The sequence below is a fragment of the Delphinus delphis genome, chromosome 1 (assembly GCF_949987515.2).
Source record: "Delphinus delphis chromosome 1, mDelDel1.2, whole genome shotgun sequence".
Taxonomy (NCBI): domain Eukaryota; kingdom Metazoa; phylum Chordata; class Mammalia; order Artiodactyla; family Delphinidae; genus Delphinus; species Delphinus delphis.
In genome coordinates this window covers 40,177,445-40,204,083 of record NC_082683.1, presented here as the reverse complement: position 1 = coordinate 40,204,083, position 26,639 = coordinate 40,177,445, and the positions used below count along the sequence as shown (strand labels likewise).

Below are 26,639 nucleotides of genomic sequence, written 5' to 3'. Positions count from 1 at the left end.
GTCTCTCTCCTCCCACCCCTAGTGCCCATCAACCCCTGATAAGATGGTAATCTGATTAGACACTGGGCGTATAAGTGTGTTGCCTGTAGCTGAGCACTCCCTCACTCTCTGTTTCCCCCCCTCCCTGTGACTCACCAAGAGATTAGCTGTGACAAAGTGCGGAGAAAGATAAGAATAGATATGCTGGTGACAGGAGCACTATTATAATTATTTGGGGGAAGATAGAATTGGAATTAGGAGCAGGTCCTCTTCGCCTAGGGAGGGTAGATTTATAATGTGGGCAGCCGTGCTGGTGCCTGGCTGTGCCAGACGCCTGAGAAGAAAAGGAGGGGCCCACTGGCTCAAGCCAGGAGATGGTCTGGGTTGTTCCAGCCAAACGTAGACTAAAGGCCATCTGTTGTCATGGATGACAAACCAGAGACTCAGCTGCCCTCATGAAGGGAAGAGGGATGAAATCTTTCTTCAATTTCAAACATACCTGGGAAACTGGATGCCAGTTTGCTCCCTGCCTCTGGGTAGATGAAGAAGTAAGAGACTGTTTCTGCAATTGCTGGGTGAATTTCAGATTTCACCCAAATTGTTGGGTGAATTTCACAGCCTTGGTGTGGTGGAAAGAATATGTGTTTATCAGTCAGACCATAGTGTACATCAAACAGATAGCACATTGTTGGCATATAGGAGGTGTTTAGTATATGTTACTCCCTTTGGAGGTGTCTGAATGACTTGGTTTTGTATACCTCCTTTAGGATGTACCGCCTTAAAAGACAGATTCTTTGTTATTTTTTCCCTCTCTGCTAATCTGAAGAAAAAAGTTTGTGTCTACTGTCAAAGAACACCCTGGCGTTGGAACTCATCTAACATCCATATTTTCTGCTTAATCAGAAAGGAAGTTAGGGCTCCTGTCTTTCAGGGGTCTTGAGGAGGGGTAGGGAATGAGTCTTATGTACGCCTTCAGGTCCTGGGCTTTCTCCTCTTCCTCTGTGCTCTGGTAACCTCCAAAATGATGCATTGGGAACTTGGCTGGTGGTTTGGACAGAGGCAGAGAGGATGGAAAATGGGAAGGAATCATCCATCCATTCATTCATTAAACCATAAATTCACCTACTCATTCATTCAACAAACATGCTTTGAGCTCCTCTTCAGGGTCAAGCACTGTGCTAAGTGCTACAGATTTTGAGATGAATCAGAAATACAGGAGTTTCTGTAATTAGTATTTAGAGCAATTAGTTATTCCTGGAATTGTTGACGAAGACTTCAAAGAGGAAGTGTCATTTGAGCTGGGCCTCACTTCTCTACATAGGAATGCACTATGTAGCAAAGTATGGGAAAGGCAATTACAGATAGAACCGCCTTTAAAATGGCATGGAAGTTCCTGAAACATAATGTATTCATGGCATGACTCACAGCTTCACGTGGAGAGAGCATAATATACAAACCTTGGTGTGGCTGAAATTATTTACTCTAATATGTTAATATCTTAAAGTTCACTCACATATATTCATTTATCCAATTCATGAGCATTTTGGAGTACCTCCTCTATTCAAGGCTTTGTATAGATCCTCCAGAACCAGATGGACAATATATGGTTCCTGCCCTCAAGGAGAACTCAATCCAGTGGTGGAGAAAGGCATATATTCAAGTTGATATAATGAAATAGAGGCTATAGTAGAGAAGTATACATAGTATGATTGTGAACGTGTTCAGTATGTACATGCATGCAGTCTGTGTGTGAGTGTGTGTGTGTGTGTGTGTGTGTGTGTGTGTGCGTGCGCTCACTCAGCCACATATGAATGCATGACTGAATCTGAGGACGTTGGTTACCCCTCCCTCACACATGTGGAGGGCTTCTTTAGTCATCAGGGTGGACCCAGGATGATGACTTGTTTCAAGAGCTGGGTCACCCTTTAGTCTCTGAGTCCTGAGAGCACACACCACAGGTCTTGGAATCAACCTGCATCTCTGGCAGGATCAGGTGTTAGATTCTTTCCTTTCTGGAGTCTTCTAGGGAGTCATGGACAATCTGTTTCTCTTAAGAAGTATTCTTGACCCTACCTTCATTTTTATCATATCATTTAGGATAAAGGAATAACTTCAGAGGACTATTGTGAAGATTAAAGGAGTTAATATATGAAGAAGTACTTAGAATGGCCTAAACAATTGTTATACTGTTTCCATTGATATCCGAGACTCTCTGTGCTAAATGGAACCAGAAGTTTGCCTTGTTTAACTTAATATCAAGTACAGGAAACTTTTTTTTTTTTTTTTTTTTTCCGGTACGCGGGCCTCTCACTGTTGTGGCCTCTCCCGTTGTGGAGCACAGGCTCCGGATGCGCAGGCTCAGCGGCCATGGCTCACGGGCCCAGCTGCTCCGCGGCATGTGGGATCTTCCCAGATGGGGGCACGAACCCGTGTCCCCTGCATCGGCAGGTGGACTCTCAACCACTGCGCCACCAGGGAAGCCCAGGAAACTTTTTATCAGAGCCCTTAAAGCTTCCCATGTACTCCCTTGTAACATAGACCTTTCTACTTTCCCTTCAGCTGAAAGTTAAAGAGTCTCTACTTTATACTGAGCTAAGATCTACCTACCTATGACGCCTACCATTTATCTGTGGAGAGGAGTCTTCTTTTCCTTTTACAAGTGCTTTTAAAATAAGCAAGTACTATTTGAAACTTCTCTGTACCATTTCTAGTGAGAAAGAGAGGGAAAGGTAACACTGTTCCTGTCTTCAAGAAGCCTACCTTCTCTTTGAAGAAATCTCCACTTACTTTTGTTGCTTATTGTTAAGGGACAAACCGGTGATAAAACTGTTTTAATATCAAATGTCAAAGTAGAGAAAAATTAATGATGGATGAATAATCAGAGAAGACTTCAGAGAGGAGGTATGTTAAAGGATATAGGCATTTATTTATACATTCTTTTGTTTATTAATTATTTAGTTTGTTTAAAAAAATATTTAAAGCTTTATTGACAACCTACAATATGCCACCTCTATGAGTAAGAGTTTACCAAGTAGGTAAGGTATCTGGCAGGGGAAGCAGTACAAATGGAGAAAAGATCAAACACAAAGACACAGAGGTACTGGAGGTGTGGCACAACGTTTTTAGAGAGTTGTGAGTAGTTCAGTATGAATAAAACATAGGGTTCAAGGAGGGAGAAATGACTGACGATGCTGGAATCACAGGGAGATCTCGGGGAGCCTTTTGAGGATAAGAAGTTGTTTGAAGAGTTTTTAGCAGGAGAGTACTGGTAAGAGTACTGTCAGAAAAGATTGCTCTGGAAGCAGAAGGTAAGGCTATGAATTGGTGTCAAGGGGAGAAAGGCAGGTGGCAAGTTACCATAGGGACGATGAGCACAGACTTTGGAGTCACGTTAGCTTGCGTCTAGTACAGGCTCTGCTGCTTACCAAACTTGAAACCTTGGGAAATTTTTGTTACCTCTCTGAGCTTCCATTTTCTTAGCTGTGTAAAGGGGATGTTAACAGCCCCTAGCTCATAGGGTATTGTGAGGATTCAGTGATAATGCGTATAAAAAATTTAACACCATGCCTGAGACATAGTGAAACATAATGAGCAAAATAAGAGAAAAACCATGAGTGCATTCCAAATGGGAGACACATTTCTCCTACACAGCCTCATTCCTCTTTTCCTTTATTCTTTGTGTTACTTTGCTTCCTCATGAATTTGGCCTGCTGAATTCTTCTCAAACAGATCTTCGTTAGTATCCTTAGCAGAGTCTGGAACATTAAGCCCTGAGCAACATCTCAGCTTTCTTGCATGATCACCGCAGTGTCCATTACCTTCACTCTGCCTTCAAATCAGGTTAAGCATCCAACCTACTCAGGAGAGGAGCTGGGACAGCTGCAGGCATTAGATGAATTCTCCTGGTAGCACATGATCAAATTTGGTGGAGACGGCAGGCTCTCAGAGTCAAGTTGCTAAACTTGGCTAGAATAGGAGAAAACTGAGGTGAGTGAATTTAAAGCATGGATCTTAATTGAATATACTAGTACATAAAGACTTGAAAACATCGGTGTCATAACCTGAGGGGATTGTGACTGTAGGAATCGCTTGTGTATGAAGACACACTCACCTTGTGCTCCAGGAGACTCAGACTCAGACCTCTGAGTCAGGGCCTGAAGCAACTGTCACAGACCATTGGCTGGAGACCCTGAGGCTCATTTACTTCTACCACCCTAACATTGTGATGTGACATCACATCACAAATGTAGACCATCATCTGTTCTTTTTATACCCTTATCCCTGCACTGGTCTGTTCTCCCTCTAATCTTGGTTTTCCACTGATCCCTCCTCTATCCAAAACCTTCTACTTTTTCCTATGAAACTCAACTCCCAGGTTAATAATCCCCCTTGGACCCCAGTGTTCTAATCCACTGCTTCCTTTACCTCTTGTCTTCCTTTACTTCAGTCTATGGTATGTGATACTTAACAAATATTTGCTGAATAAAACAATGAACTAAGGCCTGACTATCCTGGTGGCCATTACTTCCCCCTATGCCTTCTCAGGAGCTGCTCATTCTCCTACATTCCATGTGCAGAAGGATCTGGAGGGGACTCTTCACTCCCCATTTTCCTTCCAGGCCATTCCGTGTCTATTTCATCACTGGTAGCTCCAAAGTTTCAATATAGGAGGGTTTAAGGTAGCAATTGGGTTAGAAAGGAGGAGTGCCTAGGGGGTTTGCTTTAAAGCTATATTTGTGTCACAAGAAGATTGTTTTTACTTGCATGTTTATTCCTCCTGACTTTGGGTGTAGGAGCAAAATGGACTCTATTTGTGGGCCGAAGCACACCTCTAGACAGCCTTTGATACTACTGTGGACTTTTTTTTTTTTTTTTTTTGCGCTACGCAGGCCTCTCACTGTTGTGGCCTCTCCCATTGCGGAGCACAGGCTCCGGATGCGCAGGCTCAGCGGCCATGGCTCACGGGCCCAGCCGCTCCGCGGCATGTGGGATCTTCCCAGACCGGGGCACGAACCCGTGTCCCTTGCATCGGCAGGCGGACTCTCAACCACTGCGCCACCAGGGAAGCCCCCAACTACCGTGGACTTTTATGTGAAAAGCCCTGTTCCTTTATTGCTTAAGCTGTTCTCTCTACGTCCCGTCCTCATCATTTTTGGGTTCCCACCCATCTTAGACTCCATGGCCCATCACATCAGCCACTTTTATCTAATAGTCAAATCTATCTGATTTTCTATACTTGTGCAGCCACTACCCTGTCCTTCTGATCACTCTCTTCTATCTCTTGGACTTGGACAATCATGGTACTTTACTTCTTTCACTGACTTAAAGGAATCCTATGACCTCAGGATAATGTTTAAATTCTTTAACGTGTCCCATCATGTAAAGTCGTCCCTTCACACCTGCAGATGCAGAACCCATGGATGTGGAGGGACAGCCGTAGTCCCTTTCTAATATGACTTCTGCCTTCCTCTTCAAACACATTTCTCATGATTTCCCTTCTCATTCTTTGTGCTTCAGCCATGATGAATTCCTTGCAGTTCCAACATTTTACTTGTTCCTTCTTGCCACCTGGCCTATGCCAGAATCCCGTAATTTATCAAGAGGGATCCTGGAAAAGTGTTATAAGTACTGATTTAGAATCAGACAGAAACAGATTTGAATCCCAGTTTTGTCATTTACTAGCTTGAGAGAATGGGTAAGCTCCTTAACTTTTATGAACCTCCATGGCCATATCTTCTAAGTGGGATAACAATAGTGTGGATGAAGCCTGCCATATCAGTAAACAAAGGGTGTACAGCCATCAAGTCATCAGCCATTGCAGTCACCCCCGACTGTGCACCCTGAGGGATTCAGGATGGAAAAAAACAGGATACTGGCCCTATGAAGTTAAAGTGCATATCAAAGGAATGATTTCAATGAGCCGAGACTCTTGTCTTCCCATACATAGAAAAGTGCTAAATTCATTAACTTGAGATGTCTGTTTTTTTTCTTTAATTAACAGTAATCTTTTGATGTTCCCATTACCTGTTTTCCACTTAATGTTAGGGTGAGGTTCATGACAGCCAGGGCTACAGGCAAGCAGTACAAGCCCAAACATGTACAACGTCAGTGCCATGTAACATTGGCTCTTCCACGGGAAGCCCATAGCCTTACCTCCCACCCTGGCCACTGAGGCAGCCTCAGAAAGACACCAAGGTAGAAACAAGATTCTGCAATAAACTGCTGGAATGTTACAATGCTTTGGAGCTCTTAACAGTTTTCTCCAGGCTGCCCTACCTGGAGCCAGCACCATTATTGTTTTTTTCAGCCTCAGCTCTGACACCCTCCTCCTCACACTTTCCTCCATATGCCCCTTTGCCCCTTGGCTTCCCAGTTGAATGACAAGCCACCGCAGGTGAGCCTTGCATCCTCCACCCACTATGCCAGAACCCACCCCCCAAAACATATTTGCCCTTAAGGAGCTTCCAAACAGATCCTAGTGGATGAGACTTAGGAAGCAGCCAATAAAAAAAGCAAGACTTGCTACAAAATGTAGGAGCCAAACAGGCCTGGTATTATCAGTGGACAGTCATGGAAAAGGCATAGTTGAGACAGGTTTTGTAGGATTAATAGGATTTTAAGAGACACAAACGAGAGGCGTTCTCTGCAGGGAAATCGTGCATAGTGTGGATATTATACAAATGAGGAGGTGCAGTGAGCCTGTGAAGTGGGTTAATGTAAAGATGTTATGGGAATTATGACTGGACCATTTTGCCTTTTCTCACGTATGTGTTTCAGTGTTGCTTATTGGAGAATGAGCATGTTAGCTTAGCAGAATTGCCTACACAGCATATTGTAAAGCAGTATTTCCCAAAGTGCTTCTGTGTAAAATTAGTTTCATGGAATGCTCTATAGAAAAATAATAGTAATAATTTAAAGAAATGTTGAATATTCTTTTTCTCTCCCTTGAATATTCACAAAGTGCATGAACTTATTTTAAAGTATCTGAATTAGTGTTATAATACTAAAACCTGACTTCCCTGGGGAAAGTAATCCTCCCCTATTTATGTCACTATAGCATCACACTCTTTCCCCTCAAGACACTTTTGAGTCTGTAACTATATTGTATATTTATTTAAAATATTTTATTGACTGCTTCCCTACCAACATATATACTCCATGAGGACAAACACCTGGCTTATCTTATTTACCATTTTACATAGGTAATCTAGCACAATGCCTGGGTATATAATATGTGCTCAAAATAAGAACAAATGATGAATAAAACTTGTTCATTTTTAACTTTGCATTGTTTAAACACTTTATAAAGGATAGGGCTGGAATTTGAACGAAGTACTGCCAGATTCCAGTCTCTTTTCTTTTCTTTTCTTTTTTTTTTTTTTTTTATATGCGGTACGCGGGCCTCTCACTGTTGTGGCCTCTCCCGTTGCGGAGCACAGGCTCCGGACGCGCAGGCTCAGCGGCCATGGCTCACGGGCCCAGCCGCTCCGTGGCATGTGGGATCCTCCCGGACCGGGGCACGAACCCGTGTCCCCTGCATCGGCAGGTGGACTCTCAACCACTGTGCCACCAGGGAAGCCCCTCTTTTTTCTTTTTTAAATTTTTAAATTTAATTTTATTTATTTTTTTATACAGCAGGTTCTTATTAGTCCTCCATCTTACACACATCAGTGTATATATGTCAATCCCAACCTCCCAGTTCATCACACCCCCACCCCCACCCCCTGCCACTCTCCCCCCTTGGTGTCCATACTTTGTTCTCTACATCTGTGTCTCTAATTCTGCCCTGCAAACCGGTTCACCTGTACCATTTTTTCTAGGTTCTACATATATATGTTAATATACGATATTTGTTTTTCTCTTTCTGACTTACTTCACTCTGTATGACAGTCTCTAGATCCAACCACGTCTCAGCAAATGACCCAATTTCGTTCCTTTTTATGGCTGAGTAATATTCCATTGTATATATGTACCACATCTTCTTTATCAAATCATCTGTTGATGGACATTTAGGTTGCTTCCATGTCCTGGCTCTTGTAAATACTGCTGCAATGAACATTGAGGTGCATGTGTCTTTTTGAATTGTGGTTTTCTTTGGGTATATGCCCCGTAGTGGGATTGCTGGGTCATATGGTAGTTCTATTTTTAGTTTTTTGAGGAACCTCCATACTGTTCTCCATAGTGGCTGTATCAATTTACATGCCCACCAACAGTGCAAGAGGGTTCCCTTTTCTCCACACCATCTGCAGCATTTGTTGTTTGTAGATTTTCTGATGATGCCCATTCTAACTGGTGTGAGGTGATACCTCATTGTAGTTTTGATTTGCATTTCTCTAATAATTAGTGATGTTGAGCAGTTTTTCATGTGCTTCTTGGCCATCCATATGTCTTATTTGAAGAAATGTCTATTTAGGTCTTCTGCCCATTTTTGGATGGGTTTGTTGTTTTAATATTGAGCTGCATGAGCTGTTTATATATTTTGGAGATTAATCCTTTGTCCGTGGATTTGTTTGCAAATATTTCCTCCCATTGTGAGGGTTGTCTTTTTGTCTTATTTGTAGTTTCCTTTGCTTTGCAAAAGCTTTGAAGTTTCATTAGGTCCCATTTGTTTATTTTTGTTTTTATTTCCATTACTCTAGGAGGTGGATCAAAAAATATCTTGCTGTGATTTATGTCAAAGAGTGTTCTTCCTATGTTTTCCTCTAAGAGTTTTATAGTATCCGGTCTTACATTTACATCTCCAATCCATTCTGAGGGTATTTTTGTCTATGGTGTTAGGGAGTGTTCTAATTTAATTCTTTTACATGTAGCTGACCAGATTTCCCAGCACCACTTATTGAAGATACTGTCTTTTTCCCTTGTATATCCTTGCCTCCTTTTTCATAGATTAGTTGACCATAGGTGTGTGGGTTTATCTCTGGGCTTTCTGTCCTGTTCCACTGATCTGTATTTCTGTTTTTGTGCCAGTACTATACTGTCTTGATTACTGTAGCTTTGTAGTATAGTCTGAAGTCAGGGAGTCTGACTCCCCCAGCTCCGTTTTTTTCCCTCAAGACTGCTTTGGCTATTCAGGGTCTTTTGGGTCTCCATACAAATTTTAAGATTTTTTGTTCTAGTTCTGTAAAAAAATGCCATGGGTAATTGGATAGGGATTGCAATGAATCTGTAGATTGCTCTGGGTAGTATAGTCATTTTCACAATATTGATTATTCCTATCTAAGAACATGGTATGTCTGTCCACCTGTTTGTATCATCTTTAATTTCTTTCATCAGTGTCTTATACTCTTCTACATACAGGTCTTTTGTCTCCCTAGGTAAGTTTATTCCTAGGTATTTTATTCTTTTTGTTGCAGTGATAAATATGAGTGTTTCCTTAATTTCTCCTTCAGATTTTTCATCATTAGTGTATAGGAATGCAGGAGATTTTTGTGCATTAATTTTGTATGCTGCAACTTTACCAGATTCATTGATTAGCTCTAGTAGTTTTCTGGTGGCATCTTTAGGATTCTCTATGTATAGTATCATGTCATCTGCAAACAGTGACAGTTTTACTTCTTCTTTTCCAGTTTGGATTCCTTTTATTTCTTTTTCTTCTTTGATTGCTGTGGCTAGGACTTCCAAAACTATGTTGAATAATAGTGGTGAGAGTGGATATCCTTGTCTTGTTCCCGATCTTAGAGGAAATGCTTTGGTTTTTCACCGTTGAGAATGATGTTTGCTGTGGGTTTGTCATACATGGCCTTTATTATGTTGAGGTAGGTTCACTCTATGCCCACTTTCTGGTGAGTTTTTATCATAAATGGATGTAGAATTTTGTCAAAAGCTTTCTCTGCATCTATTGAAATGATCATATGGTGTTTCTTCTTCAGTTTGTTAATATGGTCTATCACATTGATTGATTTGCATATATTGAAGAATTCTTGCATCCCTGGGATAAATCCCACTTAGTCATGGTGTATGACCCTTTTAATGTGTTATTGGATTCTGTTTCCTAGTATTTTGTTGAGGATTTTTGCATGTATATTCATCAGTGATATTGGTCTGTAATTTTCTTTTTTTGTAGTATCTTTGTCTGGTTTTGGTATCAGGGTGATGGTGGCCTCATAGAATGAGTTTGGGAGTGTTCCTTTTTTGTAACTTTTTGGAAGAGTTTGAGAGAGATGGGTGGTAACTCTTCCCTAAATGTTGGATAGAATTCACCTGTGAAGCCATCTAGTCCTGGCACTTTGTTTCTTGGAACATTTTTTAATCACAGTTTCAATTTCTTTACCTGTGATTGGTCTGTTCATATTTTCTGTTTCTTCCTGGTTCAGTCTTGGAAGGTTATACCTGCCTAAGAATTTGTCCATTTCTTCCAGGTTGTCCATTTTATTAGCATAGAGTTGCTTCTAGTAGTCTCTTAGGATGCTTTGTATTTCTGCAGTGTCAGTTGTAACTTCTCCTTTTTCATTTCTAATTTTATTGATTTGAGTCCCCTCCCTGTTTTTCTTGATGAGTCTGGCTAATGGTTTATCAAGTTTGTTTATCTTCTCAAAGAACCAGCTTTTAGTTTTATTGATCTTTGCTATTGTTTTCTTTGTTTCTATTTCATTTATTTCTGTCTGATCTTTATGATTTCTTTCCTTCTGCTAAGTTTGGGTTTTGTTTGTTCTTCTTTCTCTAGTTCCTTTAGGTGTAAGGTTAGATTTTTTATTTGATATTTTTCTTGTTTCTTGAGTTAGGCTTGTATTGCTATAAACTTCCCTCTTAGAACTGCTTTTGCTGCATCCCATAGGTTTTGGATCGTTATCTTTTCATTGTAATTTGTCTCTAGGTATTTTTTGATTTCCTCTTTGTTTTCTTTAATGATCTCTTGGTTATTTGATAACATATTGTTTAGCCTCCATGTGTTTGTGTTTTTTTTTTATGTTTTCTGCCCTGTAATTCATTTCTAATCTCATACCATTGTGGTCAGAAAATATGCTTGATATGATTTGAATTTGCTTCAATTTACTGAGGCTTGATTTGTGACCCAAGATGTGATCTATCCTGGAGAATGTTCTGTGTGCACTTAGGAAGAAAGTGTAATCTGCTGTTTTTGGATGGAATGTCCTATAAATATCAATTAAATCTATCTGGTCTGTTGTGTCATTTAAAGCTTGTGTTTCCTTATTAATTTTCTGTTTGGATGATCTGTCCATTGGTGTAAGTGAGCTGTTAAAGTCCCCCACTATTTTTGTGTTACTGTCGATTTCCTCTTTTACAGCCGTTAGCAGTTGCCTTATGTGTTGAGGTGCTCCTATGTTGGGTGTATATATATTTATAATTGTTATATCTTCTTCTTGGATTGATCCCTTGATCATTATGTAGTGTCCTTCCTTGTCTCTTGTAACATTCTTTCTTTTAAAGTCTATTTTATCTGATATGAGTATTGCTACTCCAGCGTCCTTTTGATTTCCATTTTCATGGAATATCTTTTTCCATCCCCTCACTTTCAGCCTGTATGTGTCCCTAAGTCTGAAGTGGGTCTCTTGTAGACAGCATATATATGGGTCCTGTTTTTGTATCCATTCAGTGAGCCTGTGTCTTTTGGTTGGAACTTTTCATCCATTCACCTTTAAGGTAATTATCACTATGTATGTTCCTATTACCATTTTCTTAATTGTTATGGGTTTGTTTTTGCAGGACCTTTTCTTCTCTTGTGTTTCCCACTTAGAGAAGTTCCTTTAGCATTTATTGTAGGGCTGGTTTGGTGGTGCTGAACTCTCTTAGCTTTTGCTTGTCTGTAAAGCTTTTGATTTCTTTATTGGATCTGAATGAGATCCTTGCTGGGTAGAGTAATGTTGGTTGTAGTTTCTTCCTTTTCATCACTTTAAATATATCATGCCACTCCCTTCAGGCTTGTAGAGTTTCTGCTGAGAAATCAGCTGTTAACCTCATGGGATTTCCCTTGTATGTTATTTGTCATTTTTCCCTTGTTGCTTTCAATAATTTTTCTTTGTCTTTAATTTTTGCCAGTTTGATTACTGTGTGTCTCGGCATGTTTCTCCTTGGGTTTATCCTGCCTGGGACTCTCTGTGCTTCCTGGACTTGGGTGGCTATTTCCTTTCCCATGTTAGAGAAGTTTTCCACTATAATCTCTTCACATATTTTCTCGGTTTTTTTCTCTCTCTCTTCTCCTTCTGGGACCCCTATAATGTGAATGTTGTTGCATTTAATTTTGTCCCAGAGGTCTCTTAGTCTGTCTTCATTTCTTTTCATTCTTTTCTTCTTTATTCTGTTCTGCAGCAGTGAATTCCACCATTCTGTCTTCCAGGTCACTTATCTGTTCTTCTGGCTCAGTTATTCTGCTATTGATTCCTTCTAGTGTATTTTTCATTTCAGTTATTGTATTGTTCATCTCTGTTTGTTTGTTCTTTAATTCTTCTGGGTGTTTGTTCTTTAATTCTTCTAGTTCTTTGTTAAACATTTCTTGCATCTTCTCGATCTTTGCCTCCATTCTTTTGCCGAGGTCCTGGATCATCTTCACTATCATTATTCTGAATTCTTTTTCCGGAAGGTTGCCTGTCTCCACTTCATTTAGTTGTTTTTCTGGGGTTTTATCTTGTTCCTTCATCTGGTGCATAGCCCTGTGCCTTTTCATCTTGCCTATCTTTTTGTGAATGTGTTTTTTGTTCCATAGGCTGCAGGATTGTAGTTATTCTTGCTTGTGCTCTCCGCCCTCTGGTGGATGAGGCTATCTAAGAGGCTTGTGCAGGTTTCCTGATGGGAGAGACTGGTGGTGGGTTGAAGGGATTGTTGCTCTGGTTGGCAGAGCTCAGTAAAACTTTAATCTGCTTGTCTGCTGATGGGCGGGTCTGGGTTCCCTCCCTGTTGGTTGTTTGCCCTGAGGCAACCCAACACTTGAGCCTACAGGCTAATGGCAGTCTCTGGGAGGGCTCACGCCAAGGAGTGCTTCCCAGAACTTCTGCTGCCAGTGTCCTTGTCCCCACGTTGTGCCACAGCCACGCCCCACCTCTGTAGGAGACCCTCCAACACTAGCAGGTAGGTCTGGTTCAGTCTCCTGTGAGGTCACTGCTCCTTCCCCTGGGTCCCGATGTGCACACTGCTTTGTGGTGTGCCCTCCAAGAGTGGAGTTTCTGTTTTTTCCAGGCCTGTCGAAGTCCTGCAGTCAAATTCCACTAGCTTCAAAGTCTGATTCACTAGGAATTCTTCCTCCCATTGCCAGACCCCCAGGTTGGGAAGCCTGACATGGCACTCAGAACCTTCACTCCAGTGGGCGGACTTCTGTGGTATAAGTGTTCTCCCAGTTTGTGAGTCACCCACCCAGCAGTTATGGGATTTGATTTTATTGTGATTGCTCCCCTCCTACCATCTCATTGCGTCTTCTCCTTTGTCTTTGGATATGGGGTATCTTTTTTGGTGAGTTTCAGTGTCTTCCTGTCGATGATTTTTCAGCAGTCCGTTGTGATTCCAGTCCTCTTGCAAGAGGGAGTGTCCAACCTCTTTTGATCATAGATTGGTATATGTTGTTGTCCCTGGCCACCACCTAGGTTTCTTGATGTTACAGTTTCAATCTTGGGCATTTATTCCTACTGATTACATTTTGAAGCTTGAACAACTGTCTGATATGCCCAAATTTCTTTGTATCTTTCAGGCAAAGACTGCCACCTAAAAATGTCTACTACTACCGCTGCCCGGACCATAGGAAGAATTACGTGATGTCCTTTGCATTTTGTTTTGACCGAGAAGAAGATATTTACCAGTTTGCTTACTGCTACCCATATACGTACACTCGCTTTCAGCATTACCTTGACAGCCTGCAAAAGAGAAACATGGATTACTTCTTCCGGGAGCAGCTGGGTCAGAGTGTGGTAAGGCCCATTCAGAAATGGGAAAGCTGGGGGAGGAGCTTAGCACTGGTTTTTATAGAATGCAAATAATAGATATTGGTGCTTTGTAGACTATATGCTCTGGAAATTTAAAAAAAATCACTGTTTTTTGTGTGTAATAGTTTGCTACTATGGCCACCAGGAAGTCGAAGAATAGGATAAGGCAGATGCGTGTCCTTCTGAATGAAGCTGATAAAGCTCTCTAACAAAATACAAAAGTTCTGGTGAATCCCCAGAACTGTGAGATAAAAAGAAGGCTCTACTGGGTGTTACAAACGGTGTGAAAGCATTTTATGAGTCTAAGCTTACGAGATGAAGAATAAATTTGCTTTTTAGTGAATTTAACTTGACTGCAGTGTAGGTTAGCAGGTGGTGTGCAGTATGGTTGTGCTGTCCACAGTGTGTTCTATCTCTGCCATCTATTAGTTCCCCAACCCTTCTTCCTTCCTCAGGTTTAGTTTTCTGGGTCTGGAGATTTCAGTCTTAAATTCTATATTAGTTTCCTATTGCTGACATAACAAATTGCCATGAACTTGGTGGCTTGAAACAACACAAATTTATTATCTTACAGTTCAGGAAAAGTCTGAAATTGGCCTCTTTGGGCTAAAATCTAGATATCAACAGGTCTGTGTTCCTTCTGGAGGCTCTAGGGGAGAATTCATTCCACTACCTCTCCCAGTGTCTAGAGGCTGCTTGCATTCCTTGGCTCGTGGTTCCCTTTCAGTCTTCAAAGTCAACATTGACTTATCAAGTCTTTCTCATGCTGCACCACTCTGATGCTGAATCTCCTGCCCTCCTCTTTCACTTATAAGAACACTTGTGATTACGTTGAGCTCACGCAGATAATCCAGGATAATATATCCATCTCAAGATCTTTAACTAAATCACATCTGTAAAGTCCCTTTTCTCATGTAAGGTAATATATTCACAGGTCCCAAGGATTAGGACTTGGACATTTTGGGAGAAGGGGTGCATTGTTCTGCCTACCACACTTCCCTACTGTCTTTTCCTCTTTTTCTCCCTGCCCATCCCAGGATCTAAAAGTGTCCTTCACATTGGATGCATAGGTTTTGTTCTCTGCGGTCAGAAATACTTCAGTTGCTAGTAAAGAATATCTTCCCTCTACTCTAATCCTCTTCCTAACAGTGCTTCTGATGGGTGCCATGTATATCTGGTGCCTATATCTTTTGAACTGAGAATTGGGACACATGGTATATTAGTCAGCATGCTAGTAGGAAACAGATGGCAGCCTCACATTAGGATAATTTGAGGAGAGCTTAATAAATGGGCTGTTTACAAGGTGCGGGCACTGTGTACAGAAACCACGGGGTATAGTGCAGTTCCCTGGGGCTAGTAACAGCTCAAAGGGTGTGAAGGGATGAAATGGTTAACAGAACCCAATAGTAGAGAGTCATGCAGTGGGCCATCTTGAGTGGAACAGTGACCTTCAGTTGAGGAAAAAAGTTAGCCTGAGATGATCCCACAGGGAGGGAGCTGAGAAAAATAAATACATAGAGCTCATTCTCTTACTTCCCTCTGATCTACTGCTAGGGGGTTCCTACTGGCCAACCCAATTGGAAATCAGAGGGCAAGAGAGCCCACTGAAGTAATCCATACAGATAAGTTTCCCTGAACAAAGAAAATGATGGAGAAGGGCAGAGAGTGGTTATAGAGAGCCAAATAGAACATATTAGTCACACATGGTCTGATCAACAATGTATTACTGGAAACAGTAGATTATTTCAGGTGGGACTGTTGGAGAAATCCTGAGACGAATGTTTGCCAGACATATGACTTATGATATAAATTAAGAGAGAAAGAGTTTCATTCAATACTTGTGACTTTTTAAGTGTGGGATCTGTTCGTTTCATTCTTGTGTCCACTGCAGCCCTCTCTTAGATTTATGCCAGGCAGAATGTAGGTGTACATTGAATGGCTATGGAGTAAATTATTGAATGAATGAAAGAATGAATTAAGATATACCCAGAGACAATGTGAAGAGCTAAGAGCATCAGAAAGCTGATAGGAGGAATAATAAGATAAGTTAAGCTTCCAATAACTAAAATACAAAATACATACCTAAAATAACAGCTCATTAAATGAGACAGAAGTTTATTTCTCTTCCATATATAAATCTAGATGTAGACAATCCGGAGCTGATAGTGTGGCTCTGCTCCTTGGAACTCTTGGGGAGTCAAGTTCTTCCAGCTTTCTGCCATCCCTGGGATGTGGCTCTCAAACTCAATGTCAAATGTGGAATTCTGTCACATCCATGTTCCAGGCAGCAAGATTAAGAAAGTAGGCGGAGAAGGGAGAAGATACAGTATTGTGGCACTTTCACGTTCATCCCATTAGATAGAACTCATATCCACACTTAACTAAAAGAAGGATGAGAAATGAAGTCTTCATTCTGGGTGAGCATGTTTCTAGCTAAAAATTAGTAGTCCTATAGATATGTAGGTGAATTAATATTGAAGGACATCCTGAAGTCTCTGCCATAAGAAGCTTGAATTACGTGTCCAGCTCTAATACCAAACTACTCATATGACCTTGAATGTTACTTCCCTTTTCTGGGGACAAGTTTTTCATCTATAAAATGAGAAAGTTGAAGTTGATAGGGGTTTTTAAATTATTCTTTGAGGAATTCCTCAGTTAGAATAAAATAATTCGAGACTGCTGTCCTACTTCAGACCCTGTGAGGGGTACTGTAGGGATATATAATGGAGTATACAAGTCATGGTGTACTTCCAGAAATGTATTCCATACCAGAGGAAATAAGACATTTAAAAAATATATATTATGTTTTTTAAAGTATATAATTAAGGATCCCATGAGTTGTTTAAAGAATTTATGGTCAGACTAAACACCATGGAGAAGATGGGCTTTACGCCGAGTCTTGAAAGATGGGTAGGATTACTGAATACAGAGTTGGCGAGAAGGTAGCCCAGAGAGCAAGAAACAGCCTGAGTCATTGCATGATGATAGTTGGTCAGAAGTCTGGTTTGATTGGAATAGGGAACCTTCCTACTGGAAGATAAGGATAGACAGGAAGATTAGGACCAAACTCTGAAAAACCTTGATTGTCATATTAAAGAATTACGGCTGTATCCTTTATTCAGATTCAACACACAGACACTAGGTCAGGCACTTTATATGTACTGTCTTACTTGTTTCTCACAACAGTTTTGTGGGGTAGGCAGAATTATCCCAGTTTGGGGATAAATAATCTAAGGCTAATAAGTTACTTGGCTAAAGCTACATGGCTAGTTCAGGACTAGGCCAATATTTAAACCCATGGCTTCTAATGCTGTGCCCTGGCACTTTGATGGACTCATTGCTCCTTTCCACATTGGACCTACTAAAATCAATAGTAGATTTTGAGAAAGGGATTATACCTTATCCAAAGCTACATCTTAAGAAAGTAAAGTTAGTGGAAGTGCAGGGTGTACCTCTGCTGGCTAAACCAGATGAGGGGAGCTCTGTGGGTTGGCTCCATCCCCCTGATCTGGGTCTCGAAGCAGATACCAGAGACATTAAGGCCTTCTGGCATACTCTTGCAGACAGGACAGTTCTTGGTTACCAGGGCATTTGATATGGCTTGTGACTGAAGCCACCACTATAATTAGTTAATCCCTACTCCAATTTGGAGGGAGGATAATTACAAGTAGGAAGGCTAAACATGTCAACAGACAATTCTTAGAGAGAGCAGGCAAGAAGCAAGATTTTGAATTTCTAGTGCTGGAACTATTAATCACCATGGGCATAGCTGCTATTGCTACTAATTATATCATCCAAAATGGCATTTTATTTTGTTACTTACCAGTGGCCCTTTCTAACACCAGCAAACAAAATCCCTGTGTGCATACATCAAAGCCACAATCTGACATTTAATTTAAATACATCATAGGAAAGATCTTTATTTTCTTGTTGTTATAACACTTTTATTGAGGTATAATTTACATACTGTAACATTAACCCATTGTAAGGGTACAATTCTGTGATTTTTAGTAAGTGTATAGAGTTTTACAACTATCACCACAATCTAATTTTAGAACATTTCATCATCCCCAAAAGTTCCCTTGTAAATCCCCACTTCCACTCCCAGCCCTAGGCAACTATTCATCTGTTCTCTGACACTGTAAATCTGCCATTTCTGAACATTTCCTGTAGGTGGAATCATGCACTATTTAGTCGTCTTTTGCATTTAGCACCTTTCACATAGCATTACATTTTTGTGGTTCACTCATGTTGTAGCATCCATCAGTAGTCCATTCATTTTTAGTGCTGAATAGTATTCCATTGAAAATATATACCACACTTTCTTTTTCTGTTCTCCAGTTGATGGACATTTGGATTGTTTCCAGTTTGGGGCTATTATGAATAATGCTACTATGAACATTCATGTGCATATCTTTGAGTGGACATGTGATCACATTTCTCTTGGGTAGATTTCTAGGAATGTAATCATTGGGTCATATAAGTTCACATTCAACTTAAAAAAAACAAGAACCAAAAAACGTGCCAAGCTGCATTCCAAGTTAGTGCCATTTTGCATTCCTACCAATAAGGTAGGAGAGAGGGTTGTAGTTTCTCCATGTGCTTGCTAACACTTGGAATTACCTATATTTTTCATTACAGCTATTTTAGTGGGTATGTAGTGAAATCTCATTGTGGTTTTATTTTGTGCTGCCCTAGTAACTAGTTATGTTGATTATATTATAATGTGCTTATTTGCCATTCATATATCTTCTCTGCTGAAGATCTTCTCTGTTAGTTTAAACCTTTTATCCATTTATTTAAAAATTGGGTTGTGTTCTTATAATGAGTTTTGAGAGTTCTTTATTCTGAATGCAAGTCCTTTGTCAGATTCATGCTTTGCAAAATCCCCCCCTAATCTATACCTTTAATCTATACCTTAAACCTATACCTTAATCTATACCTTTTCATTCTCTTAACCATGACTTTTGAGGAATAGGAGTTTTTAATTTTGAAGTCCAGCTTACCAGTTTTTTCTCTTAGGGATCATGCTTTTGGAGTCTTATCTAAAAGCTGCCCATCTGAAGGCCACAAAGATTTTCTCCTATGTTTTCTTCTAAAATTTTTATAATTTCCACTGACATTTAAATCCATGATCCATTCAGAAGTAATTTTTTATATATGGCATGAGGTAAGGGCCTTAAGTTCACTTTTTTTTGCATATAGATATCCAATTGTTGCAGCACCATTTGTTGAAAAGACTAACCTTTTTACCCATGAACTATCTTGGCACCTTTCTCCAATGCCTCTACTCAGTTTTTCTTTTTTCTTTCCTATTTTCAAGGCTAAATTTTCAGGGAGTCAACCCTGTGTCTGTGTAGGTCAGCTATGATTGGACTGAGTTTGTGCTCATCCACTCTGAGTCTGTAAGGCTTCCATCCTCTGACAGTGGATTTGTGTGTGGGTATGGGGAGCACAAAGTTCGGGCAGTTTTCAAGTCTGACCTGGCTTTTACTTTCCCTTTTGTGTTGTGTTCCCTGTGTGCATATGTGAAGCCTCAAGGTTGTTCATGTGTGTGTTGCTGCTTTAGGCTTCTTCTCAGGTCTCTGATGAGCCTGCACCCAGTCTCAGCCAGCATGTTCTTGTCCCAGTTATGCAACTGTGGGCCCTTCTCACTTGCCCACAGACAATGCTGCTGGGTCTGGGCACTGCCTACTTCTCCAAATTAACTGAGTCCCTTCGACCATGACAGAGAAGCTGCCAACCCTCACAGCCTGGCCTGTCCTAGCATTCACCAAGCCTGGGGGAAGATGGAACCAATCCAGGACAGAACATCATATATTCCCATTCTTATTACCTGAAGTTCAGCAGTTTTTAAAACATAATAGTTTTGAGATTGTTGTCAATTTGGTCAGTTTCCAAAACACTGAAATGGTTGTTTGTTTCAAATTTGTCCAGCTTTATATTTGTTTTTTGGGGATAGCATTTATCAATACTCTCATTCCAGCATAGCCAGAATTAGATTTTAACTGACTCACATGAGTTTTTAAATCATATAGCCCTTGTACTGTCAGACATAGTGAAATATTGCATTATTTTCAAATGTCATTGGACTAGAGGAACCATAACTCGTGTGTGTGTGTGTTTTGAAAGTATTAGATGGAGAGAGTGATTCCCATACTTAGGGATACTTGCCAAAAGGAAGTGTCTAACAAAGAAAATAGTCTGATAGTGTATTTTAGGGAATCACTAGAAATTCATTTATATGAGAATAATATTGTCTAGGCTGTACCACTGGCTAGCTCTATGACCTTGGGAAAAACATTTCTCTATGGGCCTTAGAAAGTCAGACCAGATTATTTCAAACATCCCTTCCAACTTCAACGTAAATTATGGTTCAAATGTTGATGACATCCTTTTGTATGTTCTAAGTCACTCATTAGCTTGTTGTAATGTTGCCTTTCAGTCTGCCCTTTATTTTATAACAATGGTAGTTATTGAGTGCTTAGCATGTGCCAGACCCAGTGCTATGACTTTTATATGCATCCTTTCACTCAGTCCTCACAACACCCCTATTATATGGTTAGTACTATAATTGAATGCCTAACATGTAACCAGCTTGTCTAAGCTCTGGGGATACAGCAGTAAAAACAGGCATAAATACGTGCCTTCATGGAGCTTACATTCTAGTAGAAAGAGACAGACAGTATTGGAGAAATTAAATCAGGAAAGGAAATACATTTTGGGGAGAAGCCTTCACTTAGAAGGAAGCATTTAAGCTCTGGGCTATAAGTATTGTCTTCTCCCATTTGCATTTTTAAAAGCTGAGATTCAATGAGATTAAATAATTTGTCTATATCATGTAGCTGGGATTTGAAGCCACGCCTTTGTGGACCCCAAAGAATGGACTCTAAACCAATCCTGGATAAGGAAGTATTCTGTTCACATATACAGTGATTTACTAAATTCTTCCAAAGCCATTCCTCAATACTACAAGTATCTAGTAAACACCTTCTACCTGTCAGGCTCTATATTGGGTGCTGGAGACAGAAAGATGAATACAAAACGCACCCTGCCCCTAAGAAATACTCCATGTACTGGATGTCACAGACATAGAGGCTAATAATAGCAATGATGGTAACAAACTTGATGTAATAGAAGTACGAGGCAGAGGAAAGGCACAAGGGAGGAAATGAAGCATTAAGGAAAGAGGCATCTTGAATTGAGAATCAAAGCATGAATGCAGAGGCTGAGACACCTGGTGAGCCCTGACTATTTAGTGTGGTTGCAAATGACAAGAGCACAGGGTCAGCAGAAGAAGAACAAGAGGAATGGTGATTGGGAAAGAATGAGAGGTAGGTGGAAGCTGCGTCAGGAGGGCTTTGAATGCCAAACTCAAGAATTTGGACTGTATCCTGAGGGCAGTGAGGAACCAAGCAGGAGGGAACATGATCATTGTGGCACTTAACCCTTCCATCTCCAGGCTGCCTCTGCTGATGGCAGCTGATCTAGAAGTCAGGTTAACTCCTGCCTGTCTGTCCAGTTGGCCTTCCTTTTCTCAGGCAGAGATATTTCACAGGACAAGAGCACTAGGAGGAAAACTTTACTACCAAGACACACGTATAGTGATGATAATGTCATAGAAATACCCAGAAAAGCTTGTCTCTTTGATCTTAACATTTCACACAATTTCAGAGTTGGCAAAGACTATAGGGGTCACACTCAAATTTAACAAATATATTAGGCATTTCCTATGGGCAAGGACCTAAACTGTATAGAACAACATCTTCTCAACATTCGAGAAATATGACTTTTCAACCACTGTTCACATACCTCTTGAGGCAGCCTGAGCTCTATCCCGATGACAAATAAGTCATACCATCCCCAGAAGGAGCTGCCTCCCTGTAACCTCCTCTCTGTGGTTCTACCACCACCCTCTGGGCCCACCCTGCATGTACTTGCTCCTCTAGCCCCTGGACAGCCTGCAAAGATAGCAAGACAGTGGCCACAGCCCCCTCATGAATCTTCCCTTCTCCAACCTAATCCCGTTCTTCCTCCTCTCCTCCCTTGTAATTCTACATTTCTTCATATTCCATGGTTTCTAAACTCTGTACCTTCTTTGTTGTTCTCTAGACATGATCTAGGTTGTTAATTTCCTTCTTAAAATACCAGAACTGAATGTAAAACTCTGCAGGTGATCTAAGCATGCCACAGCAGAATAGAACCATTGCCTCTCTTGCTCTGGATCCTAGATCGCTAGAAATGTAGCCAGAATTTACATTTTCTTTTTTAAACAATGAGGCCTTCATGTAGTAAATTTTTGTTATTGCTCTTTAAATAAAACTTATTTTTTATTTCTTGGATAGTCTTTTTTAAAATAAATTTTTATTTTGGAATAATTTTAGATTTTTAGAAAAGTTGAAAAGGTAATACATATAGAGAGTTCCAACATATACTTCACCCAGTTTTCTCTACTGTTAGCAGCTCAATATCAAAAAAACAAACAACCCAATCAAAAAGTGGGCAGAAGACCTAAATAGACATTTCTCCAAAGAAGATATACAGATGGCCAGCAAACACATGAAAAGATGCTCAACATCACTAATTATTAGAGAAATGCAAGTCAAAACTACAATGAAATATCACCCCACCCCAGTTAGAATAGTCATCATCAAAAAATCTACAAACAGTGCTGGAAATGGTGTGGAGGAAAGGGAACCCTCTTACGCTATTGGTGAGAATGTTAATTGATACAGCCACTATGGAGAACAGTATGGAGGTTCCTTAAAAAACTAAAAATAGAACTACCATGTGACCCAGCAATCCCACTACTGGACATATACCCTGAGAAAAACATAATTCAAAAAGACACATGCACCCCAGTGTTCACTGCAGCGCTATTTACAATAGCCAGGACATGGAAGCAACCTAAATGTCTATCAACAGAGGAGTGGATAAAGAAGATGTGGTACATATATACAATGGAATATTAGCCATTAAAAGGAATGAAATTGGGCCATTTGTAGAGACGTGGATGGACCTAGAGACTGTCATACAGAGTGAAGTTAGTCAGAAAGAGAAAAACAAATACTGTATATTAACGCATATATGTGGAATCTAGAAAAATGGTATAGATGATCTTATTTGCAAAGCAGAAATAGAGACACAGACATAGAGAACAAGTGTATGGATACCAGGGGGGAAAGAAGGGGGTGGGATGCATTGGGAGTTTGGGATTGACATATATACACTATTGATACTATGTACAAAATTGATGACTAATGAGAACATACTGTAGAGCAGAGTTCCCCAACCCCCGGGCCATGGACAAGTACCGGACTGTTGCCTGTTAGGAACCGGGCCACACAGCAGGAGGTGAGTGGCAGGCGAGCGAGCAAAGCTTCATCTGCTGCTCCACATCGCTCACATTACCGCCTGAACCATCCCCCACCCAACCCCCCCACCCCGCATCCGTGGAAAAATTGTCGTCCACAAAACCGGTCCCTGGTGCCCAAAAGGTTGGGGACCGCTGCTGTGTATCATAGGGGACTCTACTCAGTGCTCTGTGGTGACCTAAATGGGAAGGAAATCCAAAAAAGAGGGGATATATGTATATGTATAGCTGATTCATTTTGCTGTACAGTAGAAACTAACACAACATTGTAAAGCAACTATACTATAAAAACTAATTAAAAAAAAGAAAGTTAAAAGATCATATATAACCATGAAACATTTGTCAAAACTAATAAATTAACATTGGTACATTACTATTAACTAAACTGCAGAACTATATTCAAATTCTGTCAGTTTTCCACTAATATCCTATTTTAGTCTCACAGGATACCACATTGGCCTATACTAATAGATTTTACAAGTATAATTGTGACCTCTTACATTTATCCTAAGTTTAAACTTATTGGTTTTAGTCCTTTGTTCTAGGTGATCATTTTGATACTTGGATTCTCTTATCTGCAACATTAGTGACATCACTCAGAATTTTTAAAGAATATATTTTTTAAGAGTTAGTTTAAGGCAAGGATACAAGTGTTTATAACAGGATAAGACCTGAGACTAAGAACAGAGATCCATGTATATTACCAGATACTTCTGTGGAATGCCTACTTTGGCATTTTTATTTCAATCCCTGAATTTGATTTTGCTACTAACCCCAGTAGCGTAAGTCACCTAAGTGAACAAGACTTTACTTGTCTCCAAGTCAACTCAATTAAATTCAATTTAGTTCAATTTAATTTAGAATCTCTTAGGTACCACGTGCCATGATAGATCTAGAGATAAACAAAGTGTAGTCCCTTCCCCCATTTCTCCATCTTGTCCATAAGGATCATATGTAAAGTTTTATGAAATGGCTAGTTCAAATACATGATGAGTGAGGGAGAACCATATGGCAAAGGACAAAATTTAGAAAAAGGAGCAGTCTCTGGGGAAGGGCCTGGCTAGGTGGGGCTCTACGATGTGGACCCTGGGCAATAGGAACTCCCACCAGGACTCCAACCCCTTCTTGTGAGACTGGCTCCCAGATCAGCAGAGTTACAATGAGAATGGTCTGGTGGCAAAGGGAAGATTCTGAAAGCCATATCTTGAAAGATTTTCAAAATCTAAGCCAAACTAAGAATCTGGGAGTCAGACCCTCCCCCCCCAAAAAATGCAAAATCATAAAGCTGAAGTGAAGATAGAGAACATAGTATAATCAGAGAAAGCCAGAAAGCTAGGTAAGGATGAAAAGGAGCATAGTGGATAAGTATGAGGAATTCTGGAAGAATTTAAGATACAGAACTTGACAGCTTCCACTACAATCCTTGTGTGGAAAGGCCAGGATCTCAGGAAGGAGCTAGAGGTAACCGATGACCTTGTGGGCAGGAAACAAGAAACAGAAGGTAATACCACAGAAAAGAGGCTAGAGAGGCCAGCACACTTCTGATCAGCATGATATCTTCAAAATAAGGTAGCCCCCTTCCATTCTTTCTCTTCCTTCTCCTTTTGTTCTTTCTTCCCCTTTGAAGTAAAACATCATGGAGTTGCAGCTGGCAACATGACCAAACAAATGTATGAAAAATAATTACATTTGGCTGAGTTTTAAATTGAGTAATTGTTGGAAGTCAGTAATCTCAATTATCAGTCCCTAATCTACCTCTCAGGAGAGTTCTATGGACCCCCATCTGCACCAAACCTTGTTCTGATCAGACACTCTAAATTAAAAAAGCTTAGTGGTTTGGGCTCCCTTCCAGCAGGCCACTTCACAAGTCACCACTCTCTTGGCATAGTTTTTACTATTCCCTCCAAAAAGAGTCCAGATTAATTGAAGGCAGGTACATCCTCTCAGCATCTGGCTGAGGGGCTTCCAACCTACCCTACTGATGTAGGTGATCCTTCCACTCTAAACCTCAGCTCTTGGCAAACATGGGCCTGAAGAGGAGATGTGGGGAATCTAGCTGGATTCTCCCTCTGCTAGAACAAGTAGACACGTGTCTGCTGTACCTCAAGCTGCAGAGGCTGACCCAGACTACCACACACCTGTTCCAAACCTGGGTTTCTCCAGTTCAGTGAATGCATCACTGTCATGCCTGTTGCCCATGTCAGAAACCTGTCCTGTTTAATTCCTTTTTATTCACTCACCATATACTATCTGTCACCAGGTATGATCAAGGCTACAACTCAATATCCTTAGAATCTATGTCTTCCTTATCTTTGCTGTGAGTGCCCTAGTTCAAACTATCTGGGTCTCTCAGGAAGTTACAACAGCTTCTTTAGCGTAAGAGCACAAGATGTGAGGCGAATAGCTTCCAGGCGCTCGCTCGCTCTCTCTCTCTCTCTCTCTCTCTCTCTCTCTCTCTCTCTCTTCTACTCACACAACTATGTCAGCATTACATGGCTGCCAGAAAGTCCCAGACCTCCTCCTAACCTTGTGTTTCCCCTCACTTCCTCACTGATTCGCTGGTACCTGAACAAGAGACAGAATAACCTCTCAGCTAGGTTGCCAGATGGCATCCTTCTTGCTAACAGATTTCTATTTTTAGATCATTCTTTCCCCTCCCTTTTAAAAAGACATCATATAAAAAGACATATTTTGAACTTTATGCTATCAGTCTATATAATCCACTACCACTTCTTATTGCTGTCATCTGCTCACTTCTTGGACACTTCCCTCAAACATGGAGGACTTTGGTTCATAATTATCTTTTTCGCCACATTGCTGCCACCGTGTTGAGTGATTTCAGTATCTGTGAAAACGACCCATTGAACACCTGGGCTCTGTTTAAGCTAAAATAACAAATTCTATCATGGTCTGCAAGATCCTGCATAATCTGACCTCTGCCTGCTTCTTCAGCTTCTCTCATACCCTCTTACTCTGCTGTCCATGCCCTAACCACGCTGGCCTTCCTACAGTTTTTTTCTGTGAGCCATGGATTCTCTCCCTCACTTGCATACACACCGGCCCTCTACCTGAAATGTCATTTCTCTGTGGTCCTTTGCCCAACTACTTCCTATTCTGCTTTCACTATCAACTTGAACATCACTTCCTCATGGAATTTTTCCCTGATGCACTGTTCCCCAGACTAGTTTGAGAGCCTGTTTCATGCATCTATAATATACTGTTTCCTTTTAAAATGCTTATCACTCTTCTGGTTGTTCATTCAATATCTATCTTCTGGTCATAGATTTAGGGAATATTTTTGTATTTAAGGTACGTATAGGACTAGGGGCAGGTGGAGAATTTGTGCTGTTGCAGCCAAAATTCCTTCTTGCTACCTCTCTGTGTGGTCATATTTTGTTACGTCCTCTGAAGCACATTTC

The 26,639-nt window shown here is 40.6% G+C and overlaps 1 protein-coding gene across 1 annotated transcript in view; it reads left to right on the top strand.

The window, feature by feature from the left end:
• The window catches only part of AGBL4 (AGBL carboxypeptidase 4), a 1,259,489-nt gene that overhangs the window by 715,102 nt on the left and 517,748 nt on the right, over positions 1–26,639 (top strand). Inside the window, exon 4 of the mRNA XM_069540446.1 lies at positions 13,616–13,832. Within this exon, the coding sequence (XP_069396547.1) occupies positions 13,616–13,832 (217 nt within the window). The remainder of the gene's footprint in view (positions 1–13,615; positions 13,833–26,639) is intronic.